We start from the raw sequence: 26,337 nt of genomic DNA, 5'->3' as shown, positions 1-26,337 counted from the left end.
GATTAACCCTTGCACTGCTAGCAATGAAAAAACTGCACTGTTTAACATGATGGTGAAGTACTTTTAACCAGTGCAGGAGTGCGTGAAACCACACTCCACGGTCATCTGGCCCCGATTCTGTCTCTGTATCCCCGTGACCATTTTTTATTGCATCCATTGACATTCCCTTTTCTCCAAATATTTGCTGGGCTTGCAAGGCTATTAGTGATCGCCTCCACCTATTATACTTTCCCTGAACGCCTTCTATGCTTTTTTTTAATAAATTAGATGATGGCCCAGGTTAATTATAATTTGATATCGTATTAATATTCTTATTTATCCATAGCATGCAATTTGGATTATGTTCTCATTACTTTTGATCTTCATTCCCTAAATTACATTAAGCAGCAGAGCGGTCCTACTCAAAGCTTTATATTACGTATGATTACTGCTGGAGGCTAAAACATATCGGAAGCAGCACTAAATTCCATCATAACATTAAAACAAGTTCATTAGCAATATTTTAATACAACCAAACAGCCGTAGGCTATTCGGGCTCATCTTCTGACCACATTTTCATCAAGCCTGTAAAGATCAGCTTTTGATAAAGATCACTTTGGATATCCTCATTACTTGGCCTGATGGTAAGATCTGGGCCAACAAATTAGATGTGTGGCAAGTTGACTTATATAAGCTATGATATTATCATATATGTAGACTTGACACAAGAAAAAATCATCTTCACCATTGATTCTCCCAGATGTGAATGCTTCTTATTTGTAGGTAATGTCAAATGAGTGAATAATAATAATAATAATGTAATAGATGTCAGCCACAAAAGGGATTCTTGCAAGCACCCCCTTCTTGCGAACTTGGTTACAAAAAGTTAGGTCCTAAAAGAAGGCTATCATCAGAAAATAAACTATTGTTTAAATCCAATTTTTGTGTTACATGTATTTCAGGAATTTGTTTCATATTGCGATCTTTATTAAAAAAACAAAATGAGTAATCTTGCAAGCTTCACACAGTCCACAGGGGCTTTTTTAGACTCCTACTTTATGTCCTTTCAGGAAGAGCTTTCATTATCATCAGAGACAGGATTACAATGACAGCTAACATCTCTGTCACTGTTTCATAACTGACTGTGGCCTAGGGACGCTGTGAGTGACAGCTCAGCCGCCCTATGGAATCTGGAGTGTGTTGGACTGTCTGTTTTGTGAGTGACAGTTTAGTCATTCAATCTGATCCTGGGATGTGCTGAGCTGTCAGCATTTTGACTGACAGCCATGCTGCTCAATCTGATCTAGTCTGCAGACATTTCTCCAGGTTACACCCGTCCTCCAATGATTTGCTAGGTATTTAGCTGGCTAGCTGTGAGCAGCAGATTGTCATTTGTAGCTTTGCTTTAGTTTGGTGTGTGTGTCTTCTGATCTTGTTTATGACCTTGGATCTGTTATGACAATTCATGTGGATTATACCTTCAGCATTTGACGCTATGACTTCAGGTATCTGACCTCACTCTTGGCCTCTGACTATCTGTTTGTTGTACTCCCTGGTTTCGACATAACCTCCTGGAATTTTACCCCAGACTGTTTCCTGACCAAGCTTTTGACTTACGAGCACTCCTGGTATCTGACCTCAGACCATCTGACTACCCTGTCTTACGGCTTGCCCATGAGTAGTGATTCAGCGTCTCAATATGTTTGTACGGCTCATAACACAAGATCCACCAATCACAATAAGTGATGTCACAGCTCCCCTCCCTTCATAATGACCTTTGTACACGCTCATTAGATGCTTCGATATAAAAGATGGGTTCACAGTCTGTTCAGTGCTGCTAATGTACATGTGTTTTTTCCTGAAACAACCGGAAATTAAAGTCCTAAAAAGTCCCAGTGGCCTGTGTGAAAACTGCAAGATTTCTATTTTTTATTTTTAATACAAATTGTGGAAAAAAAAGTTGCTAAAAGACAAAAAAAAATACATTTAACATAAAAACCTGATTTAAATAGTAGGTCATTTTTGATGACTGCCTCCCTTTAACGACCGCAGATATGTCTATTAATGGCGACAGTTAAGGGTACTTATTCTTCAGAGCTGCTTTTTAACGGCCCTGAGAAATAAGGTTATAGCACCCCCCCATCGTCGGAAAATATCAGGGGTAGCCGAGACCCCGGAGAACATGATTCACGGAATAATGGCGACAGCAAAAAAAAGGTCTGACTTATTATTTATTTCTCTCTCTGCTGATATGATCTAGCACATCACAGGAGAGAGAAATGGGGTCCACCAAGCCCCCCCACTACTTGCGATGTCCCCAGGTGTCTCCAGCTGTGCCCCTCGTTGTCTTCTTCCGGGAAGAAAATGGCAGGCGTATGTGCAGTGCGCCTCTCGAGATCTGCCGGCCCACACCCGGCAGCAATAGATTTTTCCTATTGGTTCATTTTGATCACTGTGATAGACCCTATCACAGTGATCCAAATAAAAAAAATAGTAAATCAAACCCCCGTTTATCACCCCCTTAGTTTGGTTAAAATACTAAAATAAAAAAAAATAAATTTTCGGTTAGGGCTAGGGTTCTGGTTGGGGTTATAGCTAGGGTTGGGGTCAGGGCTAGGGGTTGCGCTAGGGCAGTGGTGGCAAACCTGGAGCGCGCGCCAGGGCAGTGGGGTTACTCGGTACCGGGCTGCTTCTTAAAGGGGCAGTGTCACAGCGGCGGTGACCCGGTCCGTGGCCCCAGGCATCCAATAAAAGGGATGTATTTACAAGGGATGAAAGTAAAGAATTTTTGTAATGAGTTTTCGTGATGCCACCTGTGGTATCTGATCAGAAGTAACCAGCGCTGCAGTGTAGGTCTGCTGGGACTGATGATGATGCAGCAGAGTTGGTACAGTTCCCCACAGGCGGTACTTAGTCCCAGGGCAGATGAAAGATGTTGAGAAAGATTGTGATGTAGTATTTAGCAAGAATTGTAGCAGAGCTGAGAAGGTGTTGCAGAAAGAATTCAAAGGACATAGCTGGGTGCAGTTCCAAAGCTTTACTCACAGTTCTGGTGCACACAGATGCTGCCTAGTGCCATGTTCTTCAGGTGAGGGGCTCAGTCAACCCCCAGGCAGAAGAAGTACACCTTTCCAGCACTCCCTTCAGTATGTGTCCTTTCCTGGCCTTCTCACTGTGTTGCTTTCTCGCCTCTTCCTACACAACACCTCACAGTCAGTGTTCCAGGCCAGCAGCCGTGGACCTTGTCGGATAATGTGCCCAGTGCATTTCCTTGCTCCTTTCTGGCTGCCTTTCTGGCAAAGATAACTTTGGTTAGTGGCTGTGACCCCTAAAGTTGCCACTGCTGTCAGCTTTCTAGCTGAGTCCTGTTGTCCACTCTACTAGGCTAGGGGCCAAGACCCTTCTGCGACCTGATCTGTCCACCTGACGGCCGTCAGCGTGGAACGAGCCCCACGGGTGGCTTCTGCCCAGCCTGTACCTCTGGGATCCCTACCCTCTCACAACGAGCTGCCTTCCAAAGCTACTCCGTCCAGCAGCTCCTCCTGACTAGGAGCTGCTCCAACTACGTTCTTCCACTTCTCCCCCTAGGGGAGAACTCCCCTTGACTTCCTTTCAGTTCTCCCAATCTGAACCTAAGCTCCACCCACCTGCCAACACTCTTTATGACCCAAGCAGGGGTCATCCAAGGTGCCCTGCTACTCTAGGGTATGTGTTGCTTGCAGGTGTAAGAGTGTGGTCAGGTGTCTCCGCCTTACCTGGGGAGTGGGATACTACACCTCTGGATGAGGTGCAGTTCCTCTGGGGCGACTGAACCCTTAGGGGCACCACAAACTTATGGCACGCGTGCCAGAGGGGGCATGCAGAGCCCTCCCGGTGTGCACACGCACTATATCCTCAAAACTAGTGCCGCCACCACTCTCCTCAGCCCGCTCGTAATCTCCTGGACCCTCATCACTAGCGCTGGTGCCGTGGCCACTCTCCCATTATACAGTATGCAGCATCATGTGGGGCCATTACATTGTATGCAGCATTATATGGGGCCATTATACTGTATGCAGCATCATGTGTGGCCATTATACTGTATGGAGCATCATGTGGGGTCATTATACAGTATGCAGCATCATGTGGGGCCATTATACTGTATGCAGCATCATGTGTGGCCATTATACAGTATGTCGCATCATATGTGGCAATTTTACTTTTGAATAAAAATCCTATCTATTCTCAAGAACAGACCACTGCAATCGGTGGCTAGTATCTTAGGCTTGGAGTGCAGGGCTTACAAGTTCTTTGCTATAGCGCGCTAATGTAGGAGTTGTTTTTCTAATCTAAAACCTCAGTATTCCGGTTAAATTGCCGTGTTGGCACTTTGCGATAAATAAGTGGGCTTTAGATTGCAGTTTAGGCACTCGGTCTCTAAAAGGTTCGCCATTACTGGGCTACGGTTAGAGATAGGGATTAAAAGTTTTAGTAAAAGTTTGGTTCCAAAGTAAATTTTTTGCATAAAATGTTCATTTTTTCCTTCCACATTGCTTTAGTTCTTGTGAACTAAACTTCTAGAATGTGGTTTTGAGCACCTTGAGGGGTGCAATTTTTAGAATGGTGTCACTTTTGGGTATTTTCTGTTATATTGACCTACCCCCAAACTCGCTTCAAATGTGAGCTGGTTCCTAAAAAAAAAATGGTTTTGTAAATTTTTGTTGGAAAAATGAGAAATCGCTGGTCAGCTTTTAACCCTTATAACGTCCTAACAAAAAAAAATTGTTTCTAAAATTGTGCTGATGTGAAGTAGACATATGGAAAATGTTATTTATTAAGTATTTTGTGTGACATATCTCTCTGATTTAAGGGCACAAAAATTAAAAGTTTCAAAATTAAAATTGCAATTTATTTTTTAAATTTACCAGTAGCTGCTGCATTTTCTCTAGGCTTATACTCGAGTCGAGTCAATAAGCTTTCCCAGTTTTTTGTGGCAAAATTAGGGGGTCGGCTTATACTCAAGTATATACGGAAATTCCCAGCATAATAGAGTACAAAATTCTAATTAATAAGAATTCAGTCACAGGGAAGTCTAATTATTCATTGAACAGTGTCTTGCAGAAAGTTGACTATAAAAGGGCCTTACTTAATAAAGAAAACCCCTTCCCTTATAGCTGCGGTGTAAATCTTGAGAAATTCATTTATAATGTTATTTTCGTAATGATTCCTTCCAGACTCCATGGCGTGCGGTGCCTGGAAGAAATCACTGCCTCCTGACTTTATTATTATGGTACCCCCCCTCCAATCAGCGTCACACTGACCTGATCGGCACTGTAATCCCGCGCATGAGCTATGCACAAACACGGTTATGTGAACCCTGTCTACCCTCCTGTGTGCAGTGTCTGCATGGAGCTTCTGCGCAGGTGTGGTGAATCACTGTTCAGTAGACTGTTCAGTAAGTCAGATTCCAACCACACAGTCTACTGAACAGTGATTCACCACACCTGCCTATATCTTGAAGCTAGAATTCCCATTCTCAATTGACCAGACCATAGACATGCGTGCAATCAGCTTTCAAGCCTGATCACCTGTTTTGATTTTTTTTATATAAAGGGGAAGGCTGTGACATTTGTATCAGTGCCTGCTATTCCTGTTCCTGCTTCTTTTGTTGGGCTGTACTGACAACTCTAGTTTTTTGTCCTCTAAGACTTGTAGTTCCGTCTAGGCTGAGAAATCGAGTGTTATCTTCTGTCAGTGTTTCCTCCCTGATGTGTAGCCTGGGCTCCTAAAATCCTGCTGTCCACTGCCAGTTATAACTTGACTAGCTTCAGTGAACTTCTGAGTATTCTGATCTTATTCGATGTGGACATTTCTGATATTGACCTCGGATCATTTGACTACTCTCTAGTAGAGTTGAGCGAAAAAAGGTCGGTTAGATTCAAAAGTCAGGTTTCGCCGAGCGAAACCCGACCATAGCGTGAGGTCGGCCATGCGCTTGCCAACCCGAGCGCCAAAGTCGCGTTTCCCATAATGCTTACAGGCGCCTTTTCTCAGTCAATGAGCAAGGACGCACACTGTGGGCAACGCAATGACATGGGCAGCGGCCACCACCATCTTAGAGAAGGGCATTGCAGTGATTGGCTTGCTTTGTGTGGTGTCACAGGGGCTATAAAAGCCCTAACCACCGACCGCCATTTTACTTCTGCCGATCTTAGCATAGGGAGAGGTTGCTGCCGCTGTTTCTCAATAGGGAGAGTGTTAGGCAGGAAAGAAAAAAGATAGGCAGGAAAGAAAAAGAATCTGTGCTTCTGCTGATAGCAATTGTGTTGTACAGTTAGTGTGCAGTGACAGGGGAGGATTTTCTTGTGTGCAGCAGTGCTGGTTATTAGGCTGCCTGATAGCTGCATTGCTGTGTGCACACTGCTGTGCAGACTGCTTTTTACACAGCACTCATACTTTTATTCTTTTTTTCTGCACAGTTACTGAGCGTTTATTTTTTCCCACACCGTATAGAGCTGTACGCTCCTCACACACTACCGTGTACCGGCTGGTATCACGGACAAATACATGCTGACTATCTGTGTGTGACTCTGGAAATAAATATACGGAGATTTAAATTTTCCCCTACACCGTATTCAGCTGTCCGCTTCTGATACAGTACCGTATATCTGCTATTTGGATTACGGTCAAATCCATATTGAGACAGCGTCTGTGTGTGACTCCGGAAATATATACGGAGATTTAAATTTTCCCGTATACCGTATTCAGCTGTCCGCTTCTGATACAGTACCGTATATCTGCTGTTTGGATTACGGTCAAATACATACTAGGAGAGCATCTGTGTGTGACTACGGAAATAAATACCAAGATTTAAATTTTCCCCTACACTGTATACAGCTGTATGCTCCTCATACAGTACCAGCTGGTACTGATGGTGGTGGTTGTGCATCTGCTTGTTATGCCAAAAGCACAACAGCAGCTAAGGCAGGAGGTGTTGATCCTGCTTCATCGTCTGGCTCAAGAAGGCCTGGAAGGTTTCCTTTTCTGGGAGTAGGTAAACAACTTTTAAAGCCGGAGCATCAGGAACAGGTTTTGGCTTACATTGCAGAAACAGCCTCCAGCTCTATCGCCTCCTCTTCTGAAGTGTCCAAAAATGCAAGCACCGAGTCTTCAGTGCAGGCTTCGGGTCAGGAACAACACCTTTCCTTGTGTCCTTCACCCCCACCAAAAGTGAAGGATGCGGCAGGCCACACTTCTAATTTCTCCATGGAGCTCTTTTCACATACCATGCCTGGGTTACCAAATCAAATCCTGAATTCCTCAGTCCACGATGAGTCTGACATGGAGTGCACTGATGCACAGCCACTGCTAGATGATTCTGCTGGTACACTGACCCAGAGCACTACATTGCTCTAGCAGTCTACTGAGTCAGAATCTGAGCCTGATGAAACTCAGGTGCCCCTTCCCGCATACTATACCACCTTACACGGTGACACAGAGGAAGGTGCAGCTGAAATTGAAGAGGAGGTGATGGATGACCCAGTTGTTGACCCGGATTGGCATCCATTGGGGGAAGAGGGTGCCACTGGCAATAGCTCAGAAGAGGAGGAGCATCCGCAGCGGGCATCAACATCGCAGCAGCGGTTATCTGGCAGGCCTGTAGCTGTCCAAAAACGTGGTAAAAAAACAGAGTTGCAGGACAGCTTGCCCAGACGGTCAAATTAGCACAGCGTGCAAGCCCTGAAAATTTATACCATAGTAGGAAGAGTGCAGTGTGGCACTTTTTTGACCAAAATCCTATTGATGAGGCAAAGGTTATCTGTAAGAAGTGCGGAAGGACCTTTAGCCGAATTAAAAATCTCCGAAATTTGAATACCAGTTGCATGCTTAGACATTTAATCACCATGCACTTGCAAGCGTGGACGGACTACAAAACCTCAGGTAGCACATGTGCACCTGCTCCGACTGAAGGTAGCCAGCAACACTCCATCGCTTCCCTCACTGTAAGCTGACCGGTAAGCACATCACCAGCAAGAAATGTTGAGGTGTCGTCGCAAGGCCAAAGCAGTCAAGGAATCACAATGTTTTTGCAATGAAAGACTGAATCTAGGCCATCACCACCAGCACCACCACCAGCACCATCACCAACCCCCTCTGTCTGTCAGGTCCACCACTAGTTCCCCCATATGCAGGTCTCAAGTCCAGCTCACCATAGCAGACACTCTGAGTAAGACAAGAAAGTGCTCATCCTCTCATCCACGTACACTGGCTTTGAATGCCTACATTGCCAAACTGATCTCATTAGAGATGATGCCCTTCCGTTTGGTTGAAAGCGCAGCGTTCCGAGAGCTCATGACCTACGCTGTCCCACGCTATGACCTACCTAGTCAGCACTTCTTTTCTAGAAAAGTCATCCCTACCCTCCACCTGCATGTGAAAGACCGCATTGTCCATGCACTCAAACAATCAGTGAGTGGAAAGGTGCACCTCAGAATAGATGCATGGGCCAGTAGGCATGGCCAGGGCCGTTATGTGTCCATCACTGAGCACTGGATTAATGTGGTGGATGCAGGCTCCATAGGGGACAGCGGAGGTGGAACAGTGCTGCCTAGCCCACAGTATAGGAAACAGTTGGCTGTAGGCGTTCGACCCTCCTCCTCCTCCAGAAGCAAAAGCTCGTTGACAGAGCGCAGTCACACAAGCACTCCATCCACAGCTGCCAGTGTTGCACACAAGGTGTCCCACTATCAAACAGCTAGTGGTAAGCGTCAGCAGGCTGTTTTTAAGATGATGTCTTTGGGCGACAACAGACACACAGTGGAGGTACTGGCCGACTACTTGCAGCGAGAAACTGAGTCATGGCTGGGCAGTCTACATCTTGTGCCAGGCAAGGTAGTCATTGATAACGGCTGAAATTTGTGGCGTCCATAGCCCTTGCAAAACTCACACACATACCTTGCCTGGCTCACATCTTGAACCTGGTGGTGCAGTGCTTCCTAAATAATTATCCGGAGTTAACAGCCCTGCTCCATAAGGTGCAAAGACTGTTCTCGCACATCTGTCGCTCGCCCGTAGACTCCAGTCGTATGCAGAGGCTGCAGTGATCGCTCAACCTCCCCAAGCACCGCCTAATCATAGACGTTGCAACAAGGTGGATCTCCACCATGCACATGGTTGACAGGCTGTGTGAACAGAGGCAGGCTGTAGTGCATTTGTGGGAGGATACACGGGCAGGCAGTTTGAGGGCAGACATGGAGTTGTCGGGTGTGCAGTAGTCAAAGCTGAAAGACCTCTGTAAAGTCATTCAGTGTTTTGAGGAATGCACACGGCTGGTAAGCGCAGATGACACCATCATAAGCATGAGCATCCCACTTATGCGCCTGCTCATGCAAACTTTGACACACATTTAAGGATCAGGTGTCTGCAGCGGAGGAGGAAGAGGAGGAGGAGGGAAGCCTTGATGACAGTCAGCCATTTTCTGGTTAGGGAACTGTCCTGGACGAGGTGGAGGAAGAAGAGGAGGAGGATGAGGGGGATGACTATTTTGGGGAGGAGGATGCTTGCCAAGGTCAGGTACAGGGTTTGTGCATGACTGGAGGGATGTGGATTTGGCAGAAAGTGCTCCTCCACCCACCGTCAGTGCATCATTGACACCTGGAACATTGGCCCACATGTGTGATTATCTTTTGCGGATCCTAAAAAGGGACCCCCACATTGTCAGAATTATGAAGGATGACGACTACTGGTTGGCCAGCATCCTCGATCCACGATATAAAGGCAAATTACAGAACATCATGCCACAGGAGAACCTGGAGCTAATATTGGCGAACAAACAAGCAACTCTGGTAAACCGTTTGTTAGAAGCATTCCCAGCACACCGCAGCGGTGCCATTCTACCACGAGCTGTACTGGGCCAAATGGAAGAGGTGTTCATGGTGCACACAGCCGAACTGGCGTTGGAGACGGGTTTCATGACCATGTTGTGGACTGATTTCTCGAGGACCGCTCACACGACTGATAATACTGAATCGATTGCAACAGACAGGAGACAGCAGTTGTCAACTATGGTTCAAAATTACCTCTCCTCCCCTATCGATGTTCTCCCTCACAGTTCATTCCCCTTTGACTACTGGGCCTGTAAACTGGACACCTGGCCTGAATTGGCACAGTATGCCTTACAGGAGCTCGCTTGCCCTGCTGGTAGTGTGCTATCAGAAAGAGTCTTCAGTGCTGCTGGAGCAATCCTGACAGAAAAAAGGACCCGGCTGTTGACCCAAAATGTAGGTGATCTCACCTTCATTAAAGTGAACCATGCATGGGTTTCAAAGGATTTTGTCCCACCTTCCCCTGATGACACATAGGTTGCCAGCAAAATGGCTCGCTTTGTTCTCCTCTTCCTCCGACGTCTCCAATTCCTCCATTTGCAGTTGCTGAACGTCCAGCCTACACCTCAACATATGCCAGTTTTTCCACCTCCCTAACTGGGCTGTCACCCCACCCCCAGGGCCGGCGTCAGCATCTGGCGCACCCGGGCAAGTGCCTGGGCCCTGAGCAGGTGGGGGGGCCCACTCGTGTGCGATAGCACTGGCACAGGGCCCCTCACATTAGGCCGGTGTCTCTGACGGTGGGGGGCCCACTCGCCGTTACAGACACTGTCGTACTATGAGGGGCCCTGTGCCAGTGCTGTCGCCCACAAGTGGGCCCCCCCTGCTTGCTCAGGGCACCAGCACTTGCAATACTTACCTCTCCCTGCTCCACTGCTGTGACCTCTTCCGCATTTCCTGACAGTGACATTCAGGTCAGAGAGCACGATGACGTCACGTCTGTACGCCCTCTGCCTGAACAGTCCAAGTGCGCAGAGCTGGAAGATGGCGACGCTGAGGAGTCTATAGTAGAGCAGTGCCCAGCGAGGAGAGGTATTTCATTTTTTTAATGTTTGGAGCAATATATGGGGAGCATTATTAACTGGAGAATTATATATGGTGCCCATCATACACATGAGCAACATAGGGCCCATTATACACTGAAACATCGTATAGGGTCCATTACATATGGAGATTATGTGGGCCCATCATACACTGGAGCATTATAAATGGGGCCCATCATACACTGGAGCATCATCCATGGTGCCCATCATACACTGGAGCATCAAATACGAGGCTACACTTGAGCATTATAAATGGAGCCCATTATACATGGAGCATTATATACTGTTAGCATAATTAATATTGGGCAAGTTGTATTTGAGAGGATTCTTTTTATTACTGAACAACAACTATGTTGTCAATCAACCGAAAAGACTCATAAATTTCAAAGCTTCATATTTTTGGAAGTTGGAGTGGGTTTTTTTTAGATTTGGCTATCTTAGGAGGATATCTGTTTGTGCAGGTAACTATTACTGTGCAGAATTATTAGGAAACTTAATAAAAACCAAATATATACCCATCTCACTTGTTTGTTTTCACCAGGTAAACCAATATAACACAAAATTTAGGAATAAACATTTCTGACATTCAAAACAAAAAAAAAAGGGACCAACATAGCCAGCTTTCTTTACGATGACACTCAAAAGCCTTCCATCCATAGATTCTGTCAGTTGCTTGATCTGTTTATGATCAACATTAAGTGCAGCAGCCACCACAGCCGCCCTGACACTGTTCCGAGAGGTGTAATGTTTTCACTGCCTGTAGATCTCACATTTTATGAGGGACCACAGGTTCTCTATGGGGTTCAGATCGGGCGAACAAGGGGGCCATTTCATTATTTTTTCTTCTTTTAGACCTTTACTGGTCAGCCACGCTGTAGAGTATGTGGATGCATGTGATGGAGCATTGTCCTGCATGAAAATCATGTTTTTCTTGAACGATACTGACTTCTTCCTGTAACACTGCTTGAAGAAGGTGTCTTCCAGAAACTGCCAGTAGGTCTGGGAGTTGAGCTTCACTCCTTCCTCAACCTGAAAAGGTCCCACAAGTTCATCTTTGATGATACCAGCCCATACCAGTACCCCACCTCCACTTTGCTGGCGTCTGAGTCAGAGTGGAGCTCTCTGGCCTTTACTGATCCATCCTCGGGCCCATCCATCTGGCCCATCAAGAGTCAGTCTCATTTCATCAGTCCATAAAACCTTACAAAAATCTATCTTCACATATTTCGTGGCCCAGTCTTGACGTTTTATCTTATGTTTCTTGTTCAAAGGTGTTCGTTTTCCAGCCTTCCTTACCTTGGCCATGTCCCTGAGTATGGCACACCTTGTGCTTTTTGATACTCCAGTAACGTTGCAGCTCTGAAATATGGCATCAAGCTTCACGCTTGATTTTCCTCAATTCATGGGCAGTTATTTTGAGCCTTTTTTATCAACACACTTCTTGCGACCCTATTGGCTATTTGCCATGAAACGCTTGATTGTTCAGTGATCACGCTTCAAAAATTTGGCAATTTCAAGACTGCTGCATCCCTCTGCAAGACATCGCACACATTTTGACTTTTCAGAGTCCGCCAAATCTCTCTTCTGACCCATTTTGCCAAAGGAAAGGAAGTTACCTAATAATTAAGCACACCTTATATAGGGTGTTTGTCATTACACCACACCCCTCCTCATTAGAGATGCAAATCACCTGATTTACATAATTGGCAGTTGGCTTTCAAGCCTATACACTTGGAGTAGGACATGTATAAAAAGGATGATGTGATCAAAATACTCATTTGCCTTATAATTGTGCACACAGTGTATAGGCCCATCATACACTGGAGCATCATATGGGGCCCATCATATACTAGAGCATCATATGGGACCCTTTATATATGGAGCATTATATAGGCCCATCATACAATGGAGCATCATCCATGGGGCCCATCATATACTGGAGTATCATATGAGGTTCATTATTTATGGGGCATCATATAGGGTATGGAGCATTATATGGAGCACATATGAGGCCTATTCTGTATGGAGCATTATATGGAGCCCATTCTGTATGGAGCAATATATGGGGCCCATCATATATTGTATGGAGCTTTATATGCGACTCATTATACTGTATGGAACAAAATGTGGGGCTCATTCTACTCTATGGGGACCGTCCTATACTGTATGGCACATTATATGGGGACCATCATATACTGTAGCATTATGTGGAGCTTATCATATACTGTATAGAACATTATATGAGACCAATTATTCTGTATAGAGCAATATATGGGGCTCATTATTCTGTATGGCGTACTATGTGGTGGCCATAATACTGTATGGAGGAATATACTGTCCGGTTTTTGAGCTATTGTAGAATTTAAAATAGATATCAGTCATGTAATGTACGAAGTGAAGTATTTGTTATTGCACTATACCAATATTTCTCTGCCGTATCGGAGCATCATGAATTGTGGTATATGTTAAAGGGGCCCACTGACACGCTTTCGCCCGGGGCACACGAAAACCTGGAGCCAGCCCGACACCCCCCCCACAACTTTAGCCAAATAACCCCCAGTTTTCAATGCATAACTATTATTATAAAGTAAATTAAGGTTGACAAGCTTAAGTTGTAATAAGAATTGATGTCGTTGACATTGAAATGGGCACTGTATGTGTGTTTACTGTCCTCCACTCCCTGCCGACTTTGCTTCCCCATTGACTTGCATTGGGTTTCGGGTTTCAGTCGGACCTCCGACTTTTCACGATAGTCGGCCGATTTCGTTCGACTCGACTTTTGAGAAAGTCAGGTTTCATGAAACCCGACTCTACCCGAAAAAAGGCAAAGTCGCTCATCCCTACTCTCTAGACTTACGATTTTGCCCTTTGTTCTTATCCAACTACTGGACCAATCTTTCTGCCAGCCTACACCACCGGCCAGCAGTTGACTCGGTGGCTCCAACCAATAGATCTCATAGCAACCCCTGTGATCTGCTAAACAGAACGGCTTGTGCCGAGTCTGTCCAGAGTAGCTATTTTAGCACTGCTAAGCGACCAATGACAGACTCGCATTACAGAGGAGATGTTTGGGGACCATTCACTAAGATTTACATTTATCAGATTGTCAGAGATTCTCTTTAGAATTGGTACTTAGGACAATGTGGGAATTTAGCAGCAGAACTTTCATCCGAATTTACATCATCTTATAAACTCAGATTCCGCAGTTAGTTAAAGCATTTGCAGGACCACAGGATATTTTTTTTTTTTTTTTTCAGTAGAAGCTTCTGTTATTTAAGTCCTTTTACCTGTACTTGTGCGGGGTCCAAGGATACTAAAGTGTTGTCTTCCTCTTTCCATGCGTGTACTGTCCGCATTATGCAGATTTAAGACATCAAAATCCTTAAAATGAAACAAGAACATTTACATTTCTTAATATTTGGACTGAATTCTTGACTTTTAATCATGAGAAACAATACATCACAGGATCGTTTCTTTCTTTAAGGGCTCGTACTCCCTTGCGAGAGACTTGCATGATTCTTGTGCGAGTCTGTCACATGAAAACCTGGCACTGCTGCCGGCACTCGGACCGGAGCGTGCGGCTACATGTATTTCTATGCAGCCGCACGCTCCGGTCCGAATGCCAGCGGCACTGCCAGGTTTTCATGTGAGAGACTCGCACGAGAATCGTGTGAGTCTCTCGCAAGCGAGTATGACCCCGAAGTCTGTCTTACAGGCAATACTCCACATTGTTTTAAAATTGAGTCTGTCAGCAGATGCACTGCTATGTATAGCACAAGCGATCAGATGATGGCAGTTTCAAGCCCTCTAAGGGGACTTTAAAAAAATAAATAAACACAAGTTCAAATCATCCCTCTTTGGTTCATTAAAAATATAAATATAACAAAAAATACCCCAGACACATATTTAATATCGCTGCTTTCATAAAAGTCTGACCTATCAAAATATAAAATAAAATAATCTGCATAATGAGAAAAAAATTTGAAATGTAACAGGTAAATCAAAACATTATCAATAAAAACATCAGATCGGAGCTCAAAAAATAAGCCATCACACAGCACTATATCCCAAAAATTGAAAGTGTTATAGGTCTCTGAAAATGGCATCACAAGCAAAGTTGTTGTGTGTGTGTGTGTGTGTGTGTGTGTGTGTGTGTGTGTGTGTGTGTTTTTTTTTTTTTTTTTACTTTTACAAATTTCAGATTTTTTTTTTTTTTAAACCAGCTAAATAAAAAAAAAAACCTATGGTTTGATACCAAACATCTAATCGTACTCACCCGGAGAATCATATTGCTCGTTTAGCCATATAGTGAATATTATTTTTATTTCCATTTTCCCTTGTTATTTGCACACATAAAGCTTTAAATACTGTATCATGAAAAAAAGCAAATTTTATTTGAATGACCAAGTGAGAAAACAATTTATAGTTTTTATACCCACGTGTATGAAAAAGAAAAGTGACTGATTATGAATGGGAAACTAGCCGAGTTTTGAACAGGTTAAAAATAATCCATGGGCATAGCTCATACTGCTCAAGATGTTAAATCGAAAACGACCAAACATTATAAATTTACCGAGCTTGGTCTTGGGTTTTATACCCAAAACTATTTTAATTTTACGGCGTAAAGCCTTATTCCAGGGTTATCTCACTTGTTTCAATACAATCCAGTGTTTTATCAGTAGGAGATTATCACAGCAGGACTAGGTGTCACATGCAAGACAGTCCAACTAGCCAATGTAACCCCGCCCAAGAAGCTGCCAATCAGGGGTGTGGGCGGGGTTATGCACAGCTCAGCAGTGATAGCACAGGTACATCTATAGCAATGTAAATAGGGATTATAACAAAACTACAGCAAGCAGCCCAATAAGTGACACATCCCTGGAATCAGCGTCCTGGTCCCTAAATCATGCTGCTCTCAGATTATATAGCAAAAACCTGCTCATAGATTCCCTTAAAGATTTTTTTTTTCCCTAACATTCAAGCTTATTAGCTTTTAAGCAAGCCATAGAGAAAGTTGTTATAATATTACCGACAAGGAATAAAAAACTAAATGACTTTTATAATATTACTACTATATACAGATTTGCTAATTTAACAGATGAATAATAATTGACAAGATCATATTAAAAGATACTAATGGTAAATCGGTAAACTCTCTAAGATGAACTAAGGAAGCAGGAGATCATGCTTGAGCACTAGGGGTCTTAGTCTAAGCCCAAAGATCTGGGGAGAGACCCCTAGGGCTACATATACTAAGGCCCCAAATTATCAGAGTTTTTACACTCTAAATAAATACCATTTTTAAGCAAAGTGAAGCCAGAATTTTTTTTGTTACATTTGGTGTTTGCACGACAGTCTTGGTCAGATCTGACAAAATGGGTGGAGCTGGGTTTGGGACTGGCATGGTGATACCCACTTTTCCAATTCATGACTAGTTGTGGTGTTTCCTGACTGCAGTCATCATGACTGGTGTGAACAACGCCACTCTTGATGAATCAGGGCATATGTGTATCGTACTAAATATTTAGTTCATCATCCTATCATGGAATATTTCCAAAAACACACAGTAGGAGGTAGAGTATTAGAAACCATGGGGGCCTAAAACAAAAATTGCAATGGGTCCGCACTATAGCAAGCGAGCTCAGGACATGAATTTATGCACTTACGGTAAATTTCCATTGTACATTGTAAATTTCTATTTTCTCCCTCCCCTACCTCCTAGTTTTTGGGCTCGGTAGCAGCTAGTGGTTAGCATATTGGACAAAGACATAGGAAAAGTAGTAGTTGTGCTTTTTAAGTTGTTCTGGACATGTGACAGGTTTTGTGATGGGAACCGTCCTCTTTGTTACTGACCTGTCAGGATCCTGACAGCGCCGGCGTGCAGCCTCCGCTGAGCAGGGACTCACCCGCACTGTAGGGGACCCGGGGACAGGTACAGCCGGAAAGTACAGATGCACAGGACCTGTGGACGCTGAAGTTTAGCAAGCAGTCACAGGACCTACGGTCATGTGACTGCAAGGGGGCGGGGCTTAGCGTCCTGCTTTCAGAGATGGCAGGACACTATACAGAAAACTCAGTCAGGCAAAACAGAGGTCATACACAGCACGGGCAAGCGAGGTACAGGAGGGATATACAGATGGAAGGTCAAACAAAGCCAAAGGTCATACACAGTACGGGCAAGCGAGGTACAGGAGGGATATTCAAGAGGGAGGTCAGACAAAGCCAAGGGTCATACACAGCACAGGCAAAGCAAGTACAGAGTCAGCAAACCAGAGACGTAAACCGTAACAGAGCAGGGTCAGAATGTCAGGCAGACGGACAATGATTGGCGTGACGCACGGACAGAGCAGGGTCGGGCACACTCAGATAGGAGTATAAGCGACAGGGGACGGCTCTCCCCTGAAGCTATAAAAACCCTCCCCAGATCCACAGAGAGGCTCTCAGAGTTAACTCCTACACCACCTACCCAAAACTCAAAACACACCATGACATGACCAAGGTATAACATAACAGAATCCAGCAGAGCTCTGATCCACCACAAGTGTATGAAACAGGCCTGCACCCCAAAGAAGCTTTAGAATGGCTGTCGTGTTTGTTTTATGAAAAGAATATTTGGAAATATTAATGCCTATGGTTTTTATTAAACCAGCACATCCCAATTTTACTAGAGGTATGCAGTTATTGAAGCATGCTGTGATTTCACTTTGAAATTGGATAGGTGCGAGAAAAAAATCAGATGCCATACAGACCATCAGTATAGCATCCGATTTTTATGGATATATTACAATTCTATGTCATAAGAAACTGTAAATGGCCTTGTAAAAGATTAATAGCTGCTGAGTAAAAAAAATGACTGCACAAGTGAGAAAAAAAAATGGTACCACTTTTCTGGATGAAAATTGGACCGAATTTTTATACGCTCGTGTGACCCCCACATATAATACTCAGACATTACTTTATGCTGGGTATCTACAAAATAAAAAATAACCAACAAAGGTAAGAATGTGTGATCACAGAAAATCCAACTCCTGGGACCCCCATTCATCTTGACAATGTGCCCCATAAAATCTCCTGTGTGAATGTAGATGTTCTGCACGTACCTGCTGCTCCATTAAGTTGTGGTTGACCATGTACACCACTGCTTCATCTACATAGGAAACTTTGAGGCCTAAATTCTTGGGAATGACGGGTAACAAATGGTCAGACTGGACCCCCCCCCCCTTTGATCTCACATTTGTCCTTTTTCCTGTGTATAGGTGATAAATGTCCTTAAGCCACGTTCTGTATTTGGCCAGTAGTTCACATCAGTATTTGGAAGCCAAAATCAGGAGTGGAACAATAAAAGGAAAAGTATAATAGAAACACGTCCCCACTTCTGGATTTATCACCCACTCGTGGCTTTGGCATACAAATACTGATGTAAAATACTGAACGTGGCCTTAAGTTTACTATTATACAAGGAAGCCCACTCTGATGCCACTCACCCGATGTAATGGTCACCCTGTGATCAAAAAAAGAAATAATGTAGAGAAATCGAGAGAAAAACTCCGTGAGAAATTCACAGTGGTGGCAGCTTGGAGGCTTTTTACCTCCACTTATGTCCCCAAGACCAACCCAGTAGATGCAGAAAATGGCAAGTAGCTGATATGACGGAGTATTTTTGAGAACCTGCTCCTTTAAAACCGTTTTTATAGACTGAGAATCTCCGAGCATATTATGCGCTGTCCTCTCCCCTCCTCGTGTTTCATTTGTATCAGCAAAAAGCTATAGGAAGGTATTAATCTGCTTAACATTTCTAAGTACATCATCCAGCGGATTTTTGATTTTTTTTTTTTTTTTATCTTACATATGCTCTACAGAGTTACTGGCAAAAAAAACTGTACATTTTCTTCATTTCATCCTTTCAACATCAAATGGTAAGCAGCAAAAATTGGATCAAACTTCAAAGCTTGTACTGTGCTCCAAGTCACAGAAAGACTCCTCCATTTCACATATTGAATTCGAGCAGGATATCAAAGTGCTACCAAAGAACCTGAGGTCTTTACTAAAATAGAGGCTGTAACATCTGTAGCTAAGCGGAGTGCACAGACACACCACCTCGGGGAGCAGCTCGCGTTTTATTCTCCGCAGCAAATTTTCAGCCTTTTGATACTCTCTTTTCACTGTACCTCCCCTGTCTTTCTACAGAACTCAAGTTCTTAGCAAGCGGGGCTTTTGTCTCAGAGACTTCAAAACATAACTAACGGTTTCATGTTCACATGGTTCAGCCAAATAGCCGCGAACACAACTATGAACAGTAGACGGAGGAATGCGGAGTAACAATGCGGCGTTCAGAGCCTCCACGTAAGACTACCTTCTCCAACTCCGGGTCCAGGCTGTTTGACTCTGTGAAATGAGTAGTATCACGATTCTCTTGCCTGGGAGAAGAGAAATGAGATTAAGTGACTTATGAAATACAATTACTCAATACATTCACTTCGTTCCAAAGTACAGGAAATAAAACATTTTATTGGACCAAACACACTGATCAATAAATATTTTTTTTTTTAATATTTTGTATATTAGAAGGTTAATATTTGGTGTATTATACACATATTCAATATTGTTTTTGAAAAGTTATATAAAGAATCCCCCAAAGATCAGTAATGGCCAAAGTGACCTATTGTAGGGGTCTGAAATCAAAGTCAGCCCGGGCTGGTACACGTATGTGACTTTTTTTTATTTTTTTATTTTTTTGCTGTGTTTCCTCCATTTTTGTATACAACAGCACAACACAACTTTTGGAGATAAAAAAGCTACAACAGTGCGCTCATAGCAGAGGAGGATACAGAACAGTAACTCCTCTGTTCTTTGGTTGGGCAGAGCACTCGACATATCCGAGCACTTATGCCTGGTCATTACCATGGGGCTGAACCTGCCTTCCCAAAAAGCAGAACTTAAGGCACATTGGGTCACACATGGTCTCAAGCCACCAATTCGGCACGACTGGCCTAGTTTTAAACTGTCTTTACAGTATACCGTATTTGTCAATAGTTTCTAGACAAACTCTTCTCTCTCTCTCTGAGTTTACCTTATTTTTTGGACATGAGATCTTCTGTCAGAGGTATCTGGTAGTTGCTTATCTCCTTGTCTTCTATGGACTTAGTAAGAACACATGGAGGGGCTGGCAGGACATGGTGAAGACTACACCCACCCAGTCCTGGTCATTGGTTGATTAACTTAGAGACAAAATCATGGGGCTGTTTGTAATCATGGGTGGGTCCAACATCAATCGCATGGTCAGCTCCACCCTGTGGTCTCACCATAAGGGCAGGTGCAGACGGCAGTAGATTCTCTCATCCCGATTATGCTACTCACACTCAGATCAGAGTTCGCTCAGAGTTTGATCTGATTCTCTCGAATGAGAAGATGGAAGAAAAAGGTCTCTATCTTCTCCATTCTCTGAGTGCACGAAACTCAGACTGCACTCAGATGTCATCTGAGTGCATTCCCATGTTTCCCATGCACAGATTGACTTGCATGGCAGAGTGTGATCCAAATATCAGATCAAACTAGGGCATGCAGCAACTTTTTTCCCTCGGGCAATCTCTGTTCGAGAAAAAGATTGGATATGTGCACGGCCCATAGCATAACAGTGGTCCGATATGGTCATATAAGTTCACATGGGAGTGTTTTCAGTATGTTGTTTTCGTGGGCACAACATGGATCAGTGACTATTTTACATGAAGCGCTCAGGTGAGCATTGAAAAAAAATCTCAGAATGTTATAGACTGGTCGACAGGAACCACATACTTACCGAGTTGCTTCGTCTACTCTTAGTGGCCACCACAGTGTACTGCACTTGAATAAGAGTCAGATGTACTGTACCAAGACCTGGCCTCTACCAGTAAAGCTGCTCAGCCAGTAAGTATTGTATTTTTCAGACTATAAAACGCACTTTTTTCTTCCAAAAGTCCGGATGTACCTGCTCTGGCTGTAGTGGGGAGGTGAGGGCGCTGCAGCGGGTTGCAGAGGCAGGAGCCGGTGGCCGTGGCTAACTCCTGTGCCTGCTGCTAAAGAGAAATGAATATTGACTTCATTCCACACCAGTGAATATTCATTTCTCTTTAATAGCGGGCACGCTGTTAGCCTCAGCAGCCGGCTTCCTGTATCTGCCAGGCATTCACATGTGCCTGCTACTTAAGGCAATGAATATTCAGTGCTCTCGACTCCCATAGGCATGGAATGCAGTGAATATTCATTCCCTTTAATAGCGGCACACATGAATGCCTAGCACCTGCAGGAAGCCGGCGGCTGCGACTAACACTGTGCTCGCTATTACAGAGCAATGAATATTCACTGCTCTCCATGCACATATTCCTGGCATGGAGAGCAGTGAGTATTCTAGAAGCTGTCTTTGACTTGTAAGCAGCGCATGACATCACTGCCATGCGCTGCTTACATGCATAAACCTTTACTTTTTTTATGTTTTTCTGATGGGGGCCATGCATACCAGGATGGAGGTGGGGCCCTGCATACCAGGATAGGGATGATGGGGGGCCATGCATACCAGGATGAAGGCCAATCAAATCAGGACAAGGATGGGTCCATGCAAACCAGGATGGAGATGGGGGCTCTGCAGGCTAGGGATAAGGAGGACATATGTGGCACCCCTGAGGGTTCAGTCACCACAGAGGTACTGCACCTCATCCAGGGGTGTGGTACCTCACTTTCAGGTAAGGAGGGAGCACCCAACAGGACTCCGACACTTGCACCCCACATGCACTACAGTAGCAGGGCCTCCTGTTGTGGTGCCCCCAGGGGGGTATGGTCGCCACAGTGGCATTACCTTCCTCCTAGTGAGGGTGATGTCATGCTTGGAAGCAATAAAGGGTCTCTCTATCAGGTAAATGCAACACACAGCACAGTTCCCACTCCAGGCCAGCAGAGGGAGCTCTGAACCAAACTGGGGGAGGAGCTGCTCTCTGGGGGCCAGGAAGGGGAAGTTAGTCAGTTCTGTGGAAAGGGAAAAGAGTGCAGACGTGGAGAGAGTAGCTGGAGGATTGAGCAGAATTCAGGCTCACTTATAGCTGAAGCACATGGTCTGGAGTCCGGAATCCGAGGCTGTATGGATGCTGATGGTCCTGCAGCAGAAACCGGAGGAACAGAAGGCTGTAAATGCTCTGTTCCCAACTAAGACACTGAGGCACAGCAGTAGCATGTGTGAGCCAGAAGAAATAAGAGGCTACGGCTGCCTGCCATACGAGGGGCGTTCTAAAGAGAGCAAGCAAGGGGAGCTTCAGTGTAACTCAGTACTGCAAGTACCTCAGATAAGCGCTAGGAAGGAGACTACACAACCCATCTGCATAGAGGGATTCCTAATTTGCTTCCAGGCTAATCAAATCCTGTTCCATCTGTAATCTGGATCCTGGACTGCACCTACAAAGCACAGTAAAGGTAAAGGAAACTGCACCCTGTTGTGTCATTGCCTTCTTCCTGCAACCCCTTCAGCTCTGCTACATCTCTGTGCCTAACACTGCACCCTCTTCCTCAACACCTATTACTACTGCCCTGGGACTACAGCTCTACCTGTGGGGAGCTCTTACATCTTGCTGCATTATACCATCTGTCCCAGAGGATCTGCCTGCAGCGTAGGCTTAACCCCTTCATTGCCGAGCACCACAGGTGGCGTCACGTATCATCCACCTATAAATTTTATTCAACCACGTTTCACCCCTTTTGCATGGACGCCCAAGGCCACGGACTGGGTCACCGCCACAGTGACACATCCCTCTGAGACTCCGGCCCGGCACCGAGTAACCCCACTGCCCTGGCGGGTGATCCACTGTCATCCCTGCTGGGTAGTAAAGGGTGATGGGAGGTGGGTGGAGTGTAGCAGGAGGAAAGCAGGAAAAGACAGCGCAGAGAAGGGAAGAACGTCAGGAGGGAGTGAAAGTGGAGAGACGTTGTGAAGCAGCTCCCTGTCAGAAGGGGCTGCAGAAAGGAAAAGAGACAGAAGGAAGCTCCTGGAGGGGAGCAGAAGGGGTCTTGGGGGCACGGGAAGTGCGGATGCCACCTGTGGGACCCGATCCTGTATTGGAGAGACCAGGTCGCAAGGGGGTGCCGGCCGCCTAGCCTGGAGGAGAAATCAGACTCAACTAGCAAGCCGGAGACAGAGGCACCTGTAGGTGCTTTGGTCACAAGCCACAGTTATCTTCGCCAGAAAGGCAGCCGAAAGGGAGCAAGGGGAGGCAGAGAGGACGTTACCCGACAAGGTCCACGGCTGCTGGCCTGGGACACTGACTGTGATGTGTTGGGCAGGAGAGGCGGTAAGCCAACACAGTGAGATGGCCAGGAAGGGTACACACTGAAAGGAGTCCTGGAAAGGTGTATCCTGATCTACCTGGGAGTTTGCTAGACCACAGGCCCGGAGGACACCGCACACGGCTGGAGACAGTAATCTGCAGAACTGTGAGTAAAGCTTTAGAAACTGCACCCAGTTGTGTCCTCTAATTATTCCTGCATCACCTACCAACTCTGCTACATCTATCATCACCAAATTCAACATCTTTTCTATCACAACTTCCCTGGGGCAAAGCTCTGCCTGTGGAGAGCTATACCAACTCTGCTGTATTACCATCAGTACCATAGAATCTGCTCTGCAGCGCTGGTCACCTCTGACCAGAAATCACAGGTGACTTCACGAACAGTTTATTACAAACTTTATCATCCCTTGTAAATATCCCCTTTTATTGGACGCCCAGGACCACGGACCGGGTCACTGCCGCTGTGACACTTCCCCTTTAAGAAATTCACAATAATTAAAAAGTGAGGGCACTACAAAAAAATTACACATCATGGGTAATAAGCACAAAAAAGTACAAAAATGTGTATGCAAAGAATACTGAAACCAATGCTAAGGAGCAAATATAGTATCCAAACAAAATATGAAAAAAGTGATAAGTGCATGTTACCTCAGGATGCGGATGGAAGGACCCCGACGCGCGTTTCGCGGCAGCTTTATCGAAGGGCGCTTTTTTAGGGTCTGCTGCCATTTCATCCTGCACAAGCATACACTGACTATGTAGCTCCTTATCTGTTCACATCTGTCTATGCTAAGTGATTTTGTTTACAATAACATACTTCTGTGCTTTGCTCAATGGGATTTGATTATTTCCATGCTAATTGCATTATGCCTTAATTATTTTATATGCACATTTGTGCTCTTGTTGTGTACTAATTAAGGAATACACTGGTATCTATTTATAAATATATAACCCCTTTTCTATGCATCTATATTTGCTCCTTAGCATTGGTTTCAGTATTCTTTGCATACACATTTTTGTACTTTTTTGTGCTTATTACCCATGATGTGTAATTTTTTGTAGTGCCCTCACTTTTTAATTATTGTGAATTTCATATTCATGGTTTTAATCATGTTTCAATAAAGATTATCACTTTTTAAGCATAGCTTTTTTCTCTTTTTGGATGATTTATCTTTGAAGCTGTTTGCTTTCTAGGCTAATTTTTTTTGAATAACCCTTTAAGAAGCGGCCCGGTACCGAGTATCCCCACTGTCCTGGTGGGCGATCCACATTCCACCAGACTAGGGATGAGGGGGCCATGCATACTAGGATAGGGATGAGGGGGTCATGCATATCAGGGTAGGGATGAGGGGGCCATATATACCAGGATAGGGGATATTAAGTACAGAATTGACCACATTTTTTGCTTAAATCTTTTTTCTAATTTCTTTCTCTGCATCTTATGGTCCGGTGTATCTTTATAGTCCGAAAAATACCGTACTTTCTGTTGGCAGCCGCCGAGTGGGTTGGACCCTGGCCGATCAGACATTGATGACCTATCCTAAGGATAAGTCTTCAATGTAAAAGTAATGGACAACCTTGCTCTTAAATACACTTAAAATCCATACTGCCGTCAGGTATTACGTAAAGTATGACTGGCCATGTAATACTGGTCATACACATCATATAACTGTCAGCTGAATGCCACTTTATTACTGGGCAGGTATTCAGGTCAGGAATAAAGGTGGCACTGAATGAAAATGGGACCAATTTAGCATAGAAATTGGCAGCTGAACTCCAAGGAGAATATTTAATATAAAATATTTGGGATTTTCTTTGCATAAATTCAGAAGCTATTTTAGATGTTGACTTACCATTTTCTGTTATTGTAAATGGCACACCTCCGGCCTGGAGATCCATCTGTGAATGTAATTGGTTTGCTCTCCTTTAGTACAATATAATTCTTTCTGGCTACATACCCCTTAAATGCTATAAAAAGACAAAAAGTAAATATTGGCAAAAATACTAAATAGTACAAAATTTGCAAGTAAATATTTATAAGAGAAAGAGACTTGTCATAATGCTTAGTTATAGTTAGTTATAAGAGTATGTGCACACGCTGCGGATCTGCAGCGGATTTGGCCCTGCGGATCCGCAGCAGTTTCTGCTGCGTTGTACAGTACCTTTATTTTCTATGGAAATTGAAAAAACGCTGTGCACATGCTGCGGATTTTTCCGCGGTTTCAAATCCGCAGCATGTCACTTCTTTGTGCGGAATCCGCAGCGGTTTTACACCTGCTCCATTGTACATTGAAAAATCAGCAGCACAATCCGCAACGTGTGCACTTACACTAAAAAACAAACAAAGCTATTACTCACCCTCCTGTCCTTCCGACTTTCCGCAGTAGCCCCAGTCTGTTGTTTTGCAGTAGTAGAGATGTCATGTCGACAGCGCTACAGCCAATAAAGATTTAGCGGCTCTGCCCATGTTACCGCTGCCTCCAAAACTGGGAACAGAGCTGCAGAGACTCGGTGCTCGACCCGGAAAGTGTAACACTTAGTTGCTGTTTTTTTTCTTTAACTATTTCAGGTTATGGCATATATTTTCTGAAAAGTGGTAACCCCTACAAAGGGGTTGTCAAGGTTTGACAATATATGACTGCAGACTTTGTAAATTCAAATAGCGAGCACGGACGGCATAACGGTGTCGGGATTCTCCAGTGCCATCTCTGGTAGCAGGCGATCATGAAATATGCATATTCCACATTCCGACTAGACGTGTGTTGACTCGCTCAGTACAAGTAAATTGAGAGAAGCTGAACACATCTACTCGGAAACTGGCTGGAAGTATGCTGCCTCGGAATAACCCTTGACTCTGTCCTGTCCTTCAAACTGCAAATCCAAGCTCTCGCCACCTCCTGTCACCTCCAGCTCGAAAATATTTCCAAAATCTATCCTTTCCTCAACCCTCACTCTACTAAAATGCTTTTGCATGCCCTAATAATCTCCCAACTTGACTACTTCAACTTCATCCTCTGTCGCCTACGTGCTAGCACTCGTACCTCTCCAGTCCGTCTTTAACTCTGCTGCCCAACTAATTCATCTCTCTCCTTGCTACACTCCTGCGTCTTCCCTCTGTAAATCTCTTCACTGGCTCCCAATTCTCCA

General features: G+C 44.5%; 1 protein-coding gene and 1 long non-coding RNA gene across 3 annotated transcripts in view; one reads left to right on the top strand and one right to left on the bottom strand.

Moving 5' to 3' along the window:
- The window catches only part of MYO3B (myosin IIIB), a 266,306-nt gene that overhangs the window by 71,586 nt on the left and 168,383 nt on the right, over positions 1-26,337 (bottom strand). Inside the window, exons 21-23 of the mRNA XM_073545841.1 lie at positions 25,044-25,158; positions 19,239-19,302; positions 14,173-14,266 (exon numbers count right to left, since the gene is read on the bottom strand). Of these exons, the coding sequence (XP_073401942.1) occupies positions 14,173-14,266; positions 19,239-19,302; positions 25,044-25,158 (273 nt within the window). The remainder of the gene's footprint in view (positions 1-14,172; positions 14,267-19,238; positions 19,303-25,043; positions 25,159-26,337) is intronic.
- Positions 1-26,337, top strand: part of LOC141049402 (uncharacterized) — a 168,772-nt gene that overhangs the window by 86,566 nt on the left and 55,869 nt on the right. The window lies entirely within an intron of this gene.

Source organism: Dendrobates tinctorius, unplaced genomic scaffold (genome assembly GCF_039654945.1).
Source record: "Dendrobates tinctorius isolate UK_male_01 unplaced genomic scaffold, ASM3965494v1 ptg000143l, whole genome shotgun sequence".
In the NCBI taxonomy this organism is placed as follows: domain Eukaryota; kingdom Metazoa; phylum Chordata; class Amphibia; order Anura; family Dendrobatidae; genus Dendrobates; species Dendrobates tinctorius.
The sequence above is the reverse complement of the archived record's forward strand: the minus strand, read 5'-3'. Positions and strand labels throughout refer to the sequence as shown.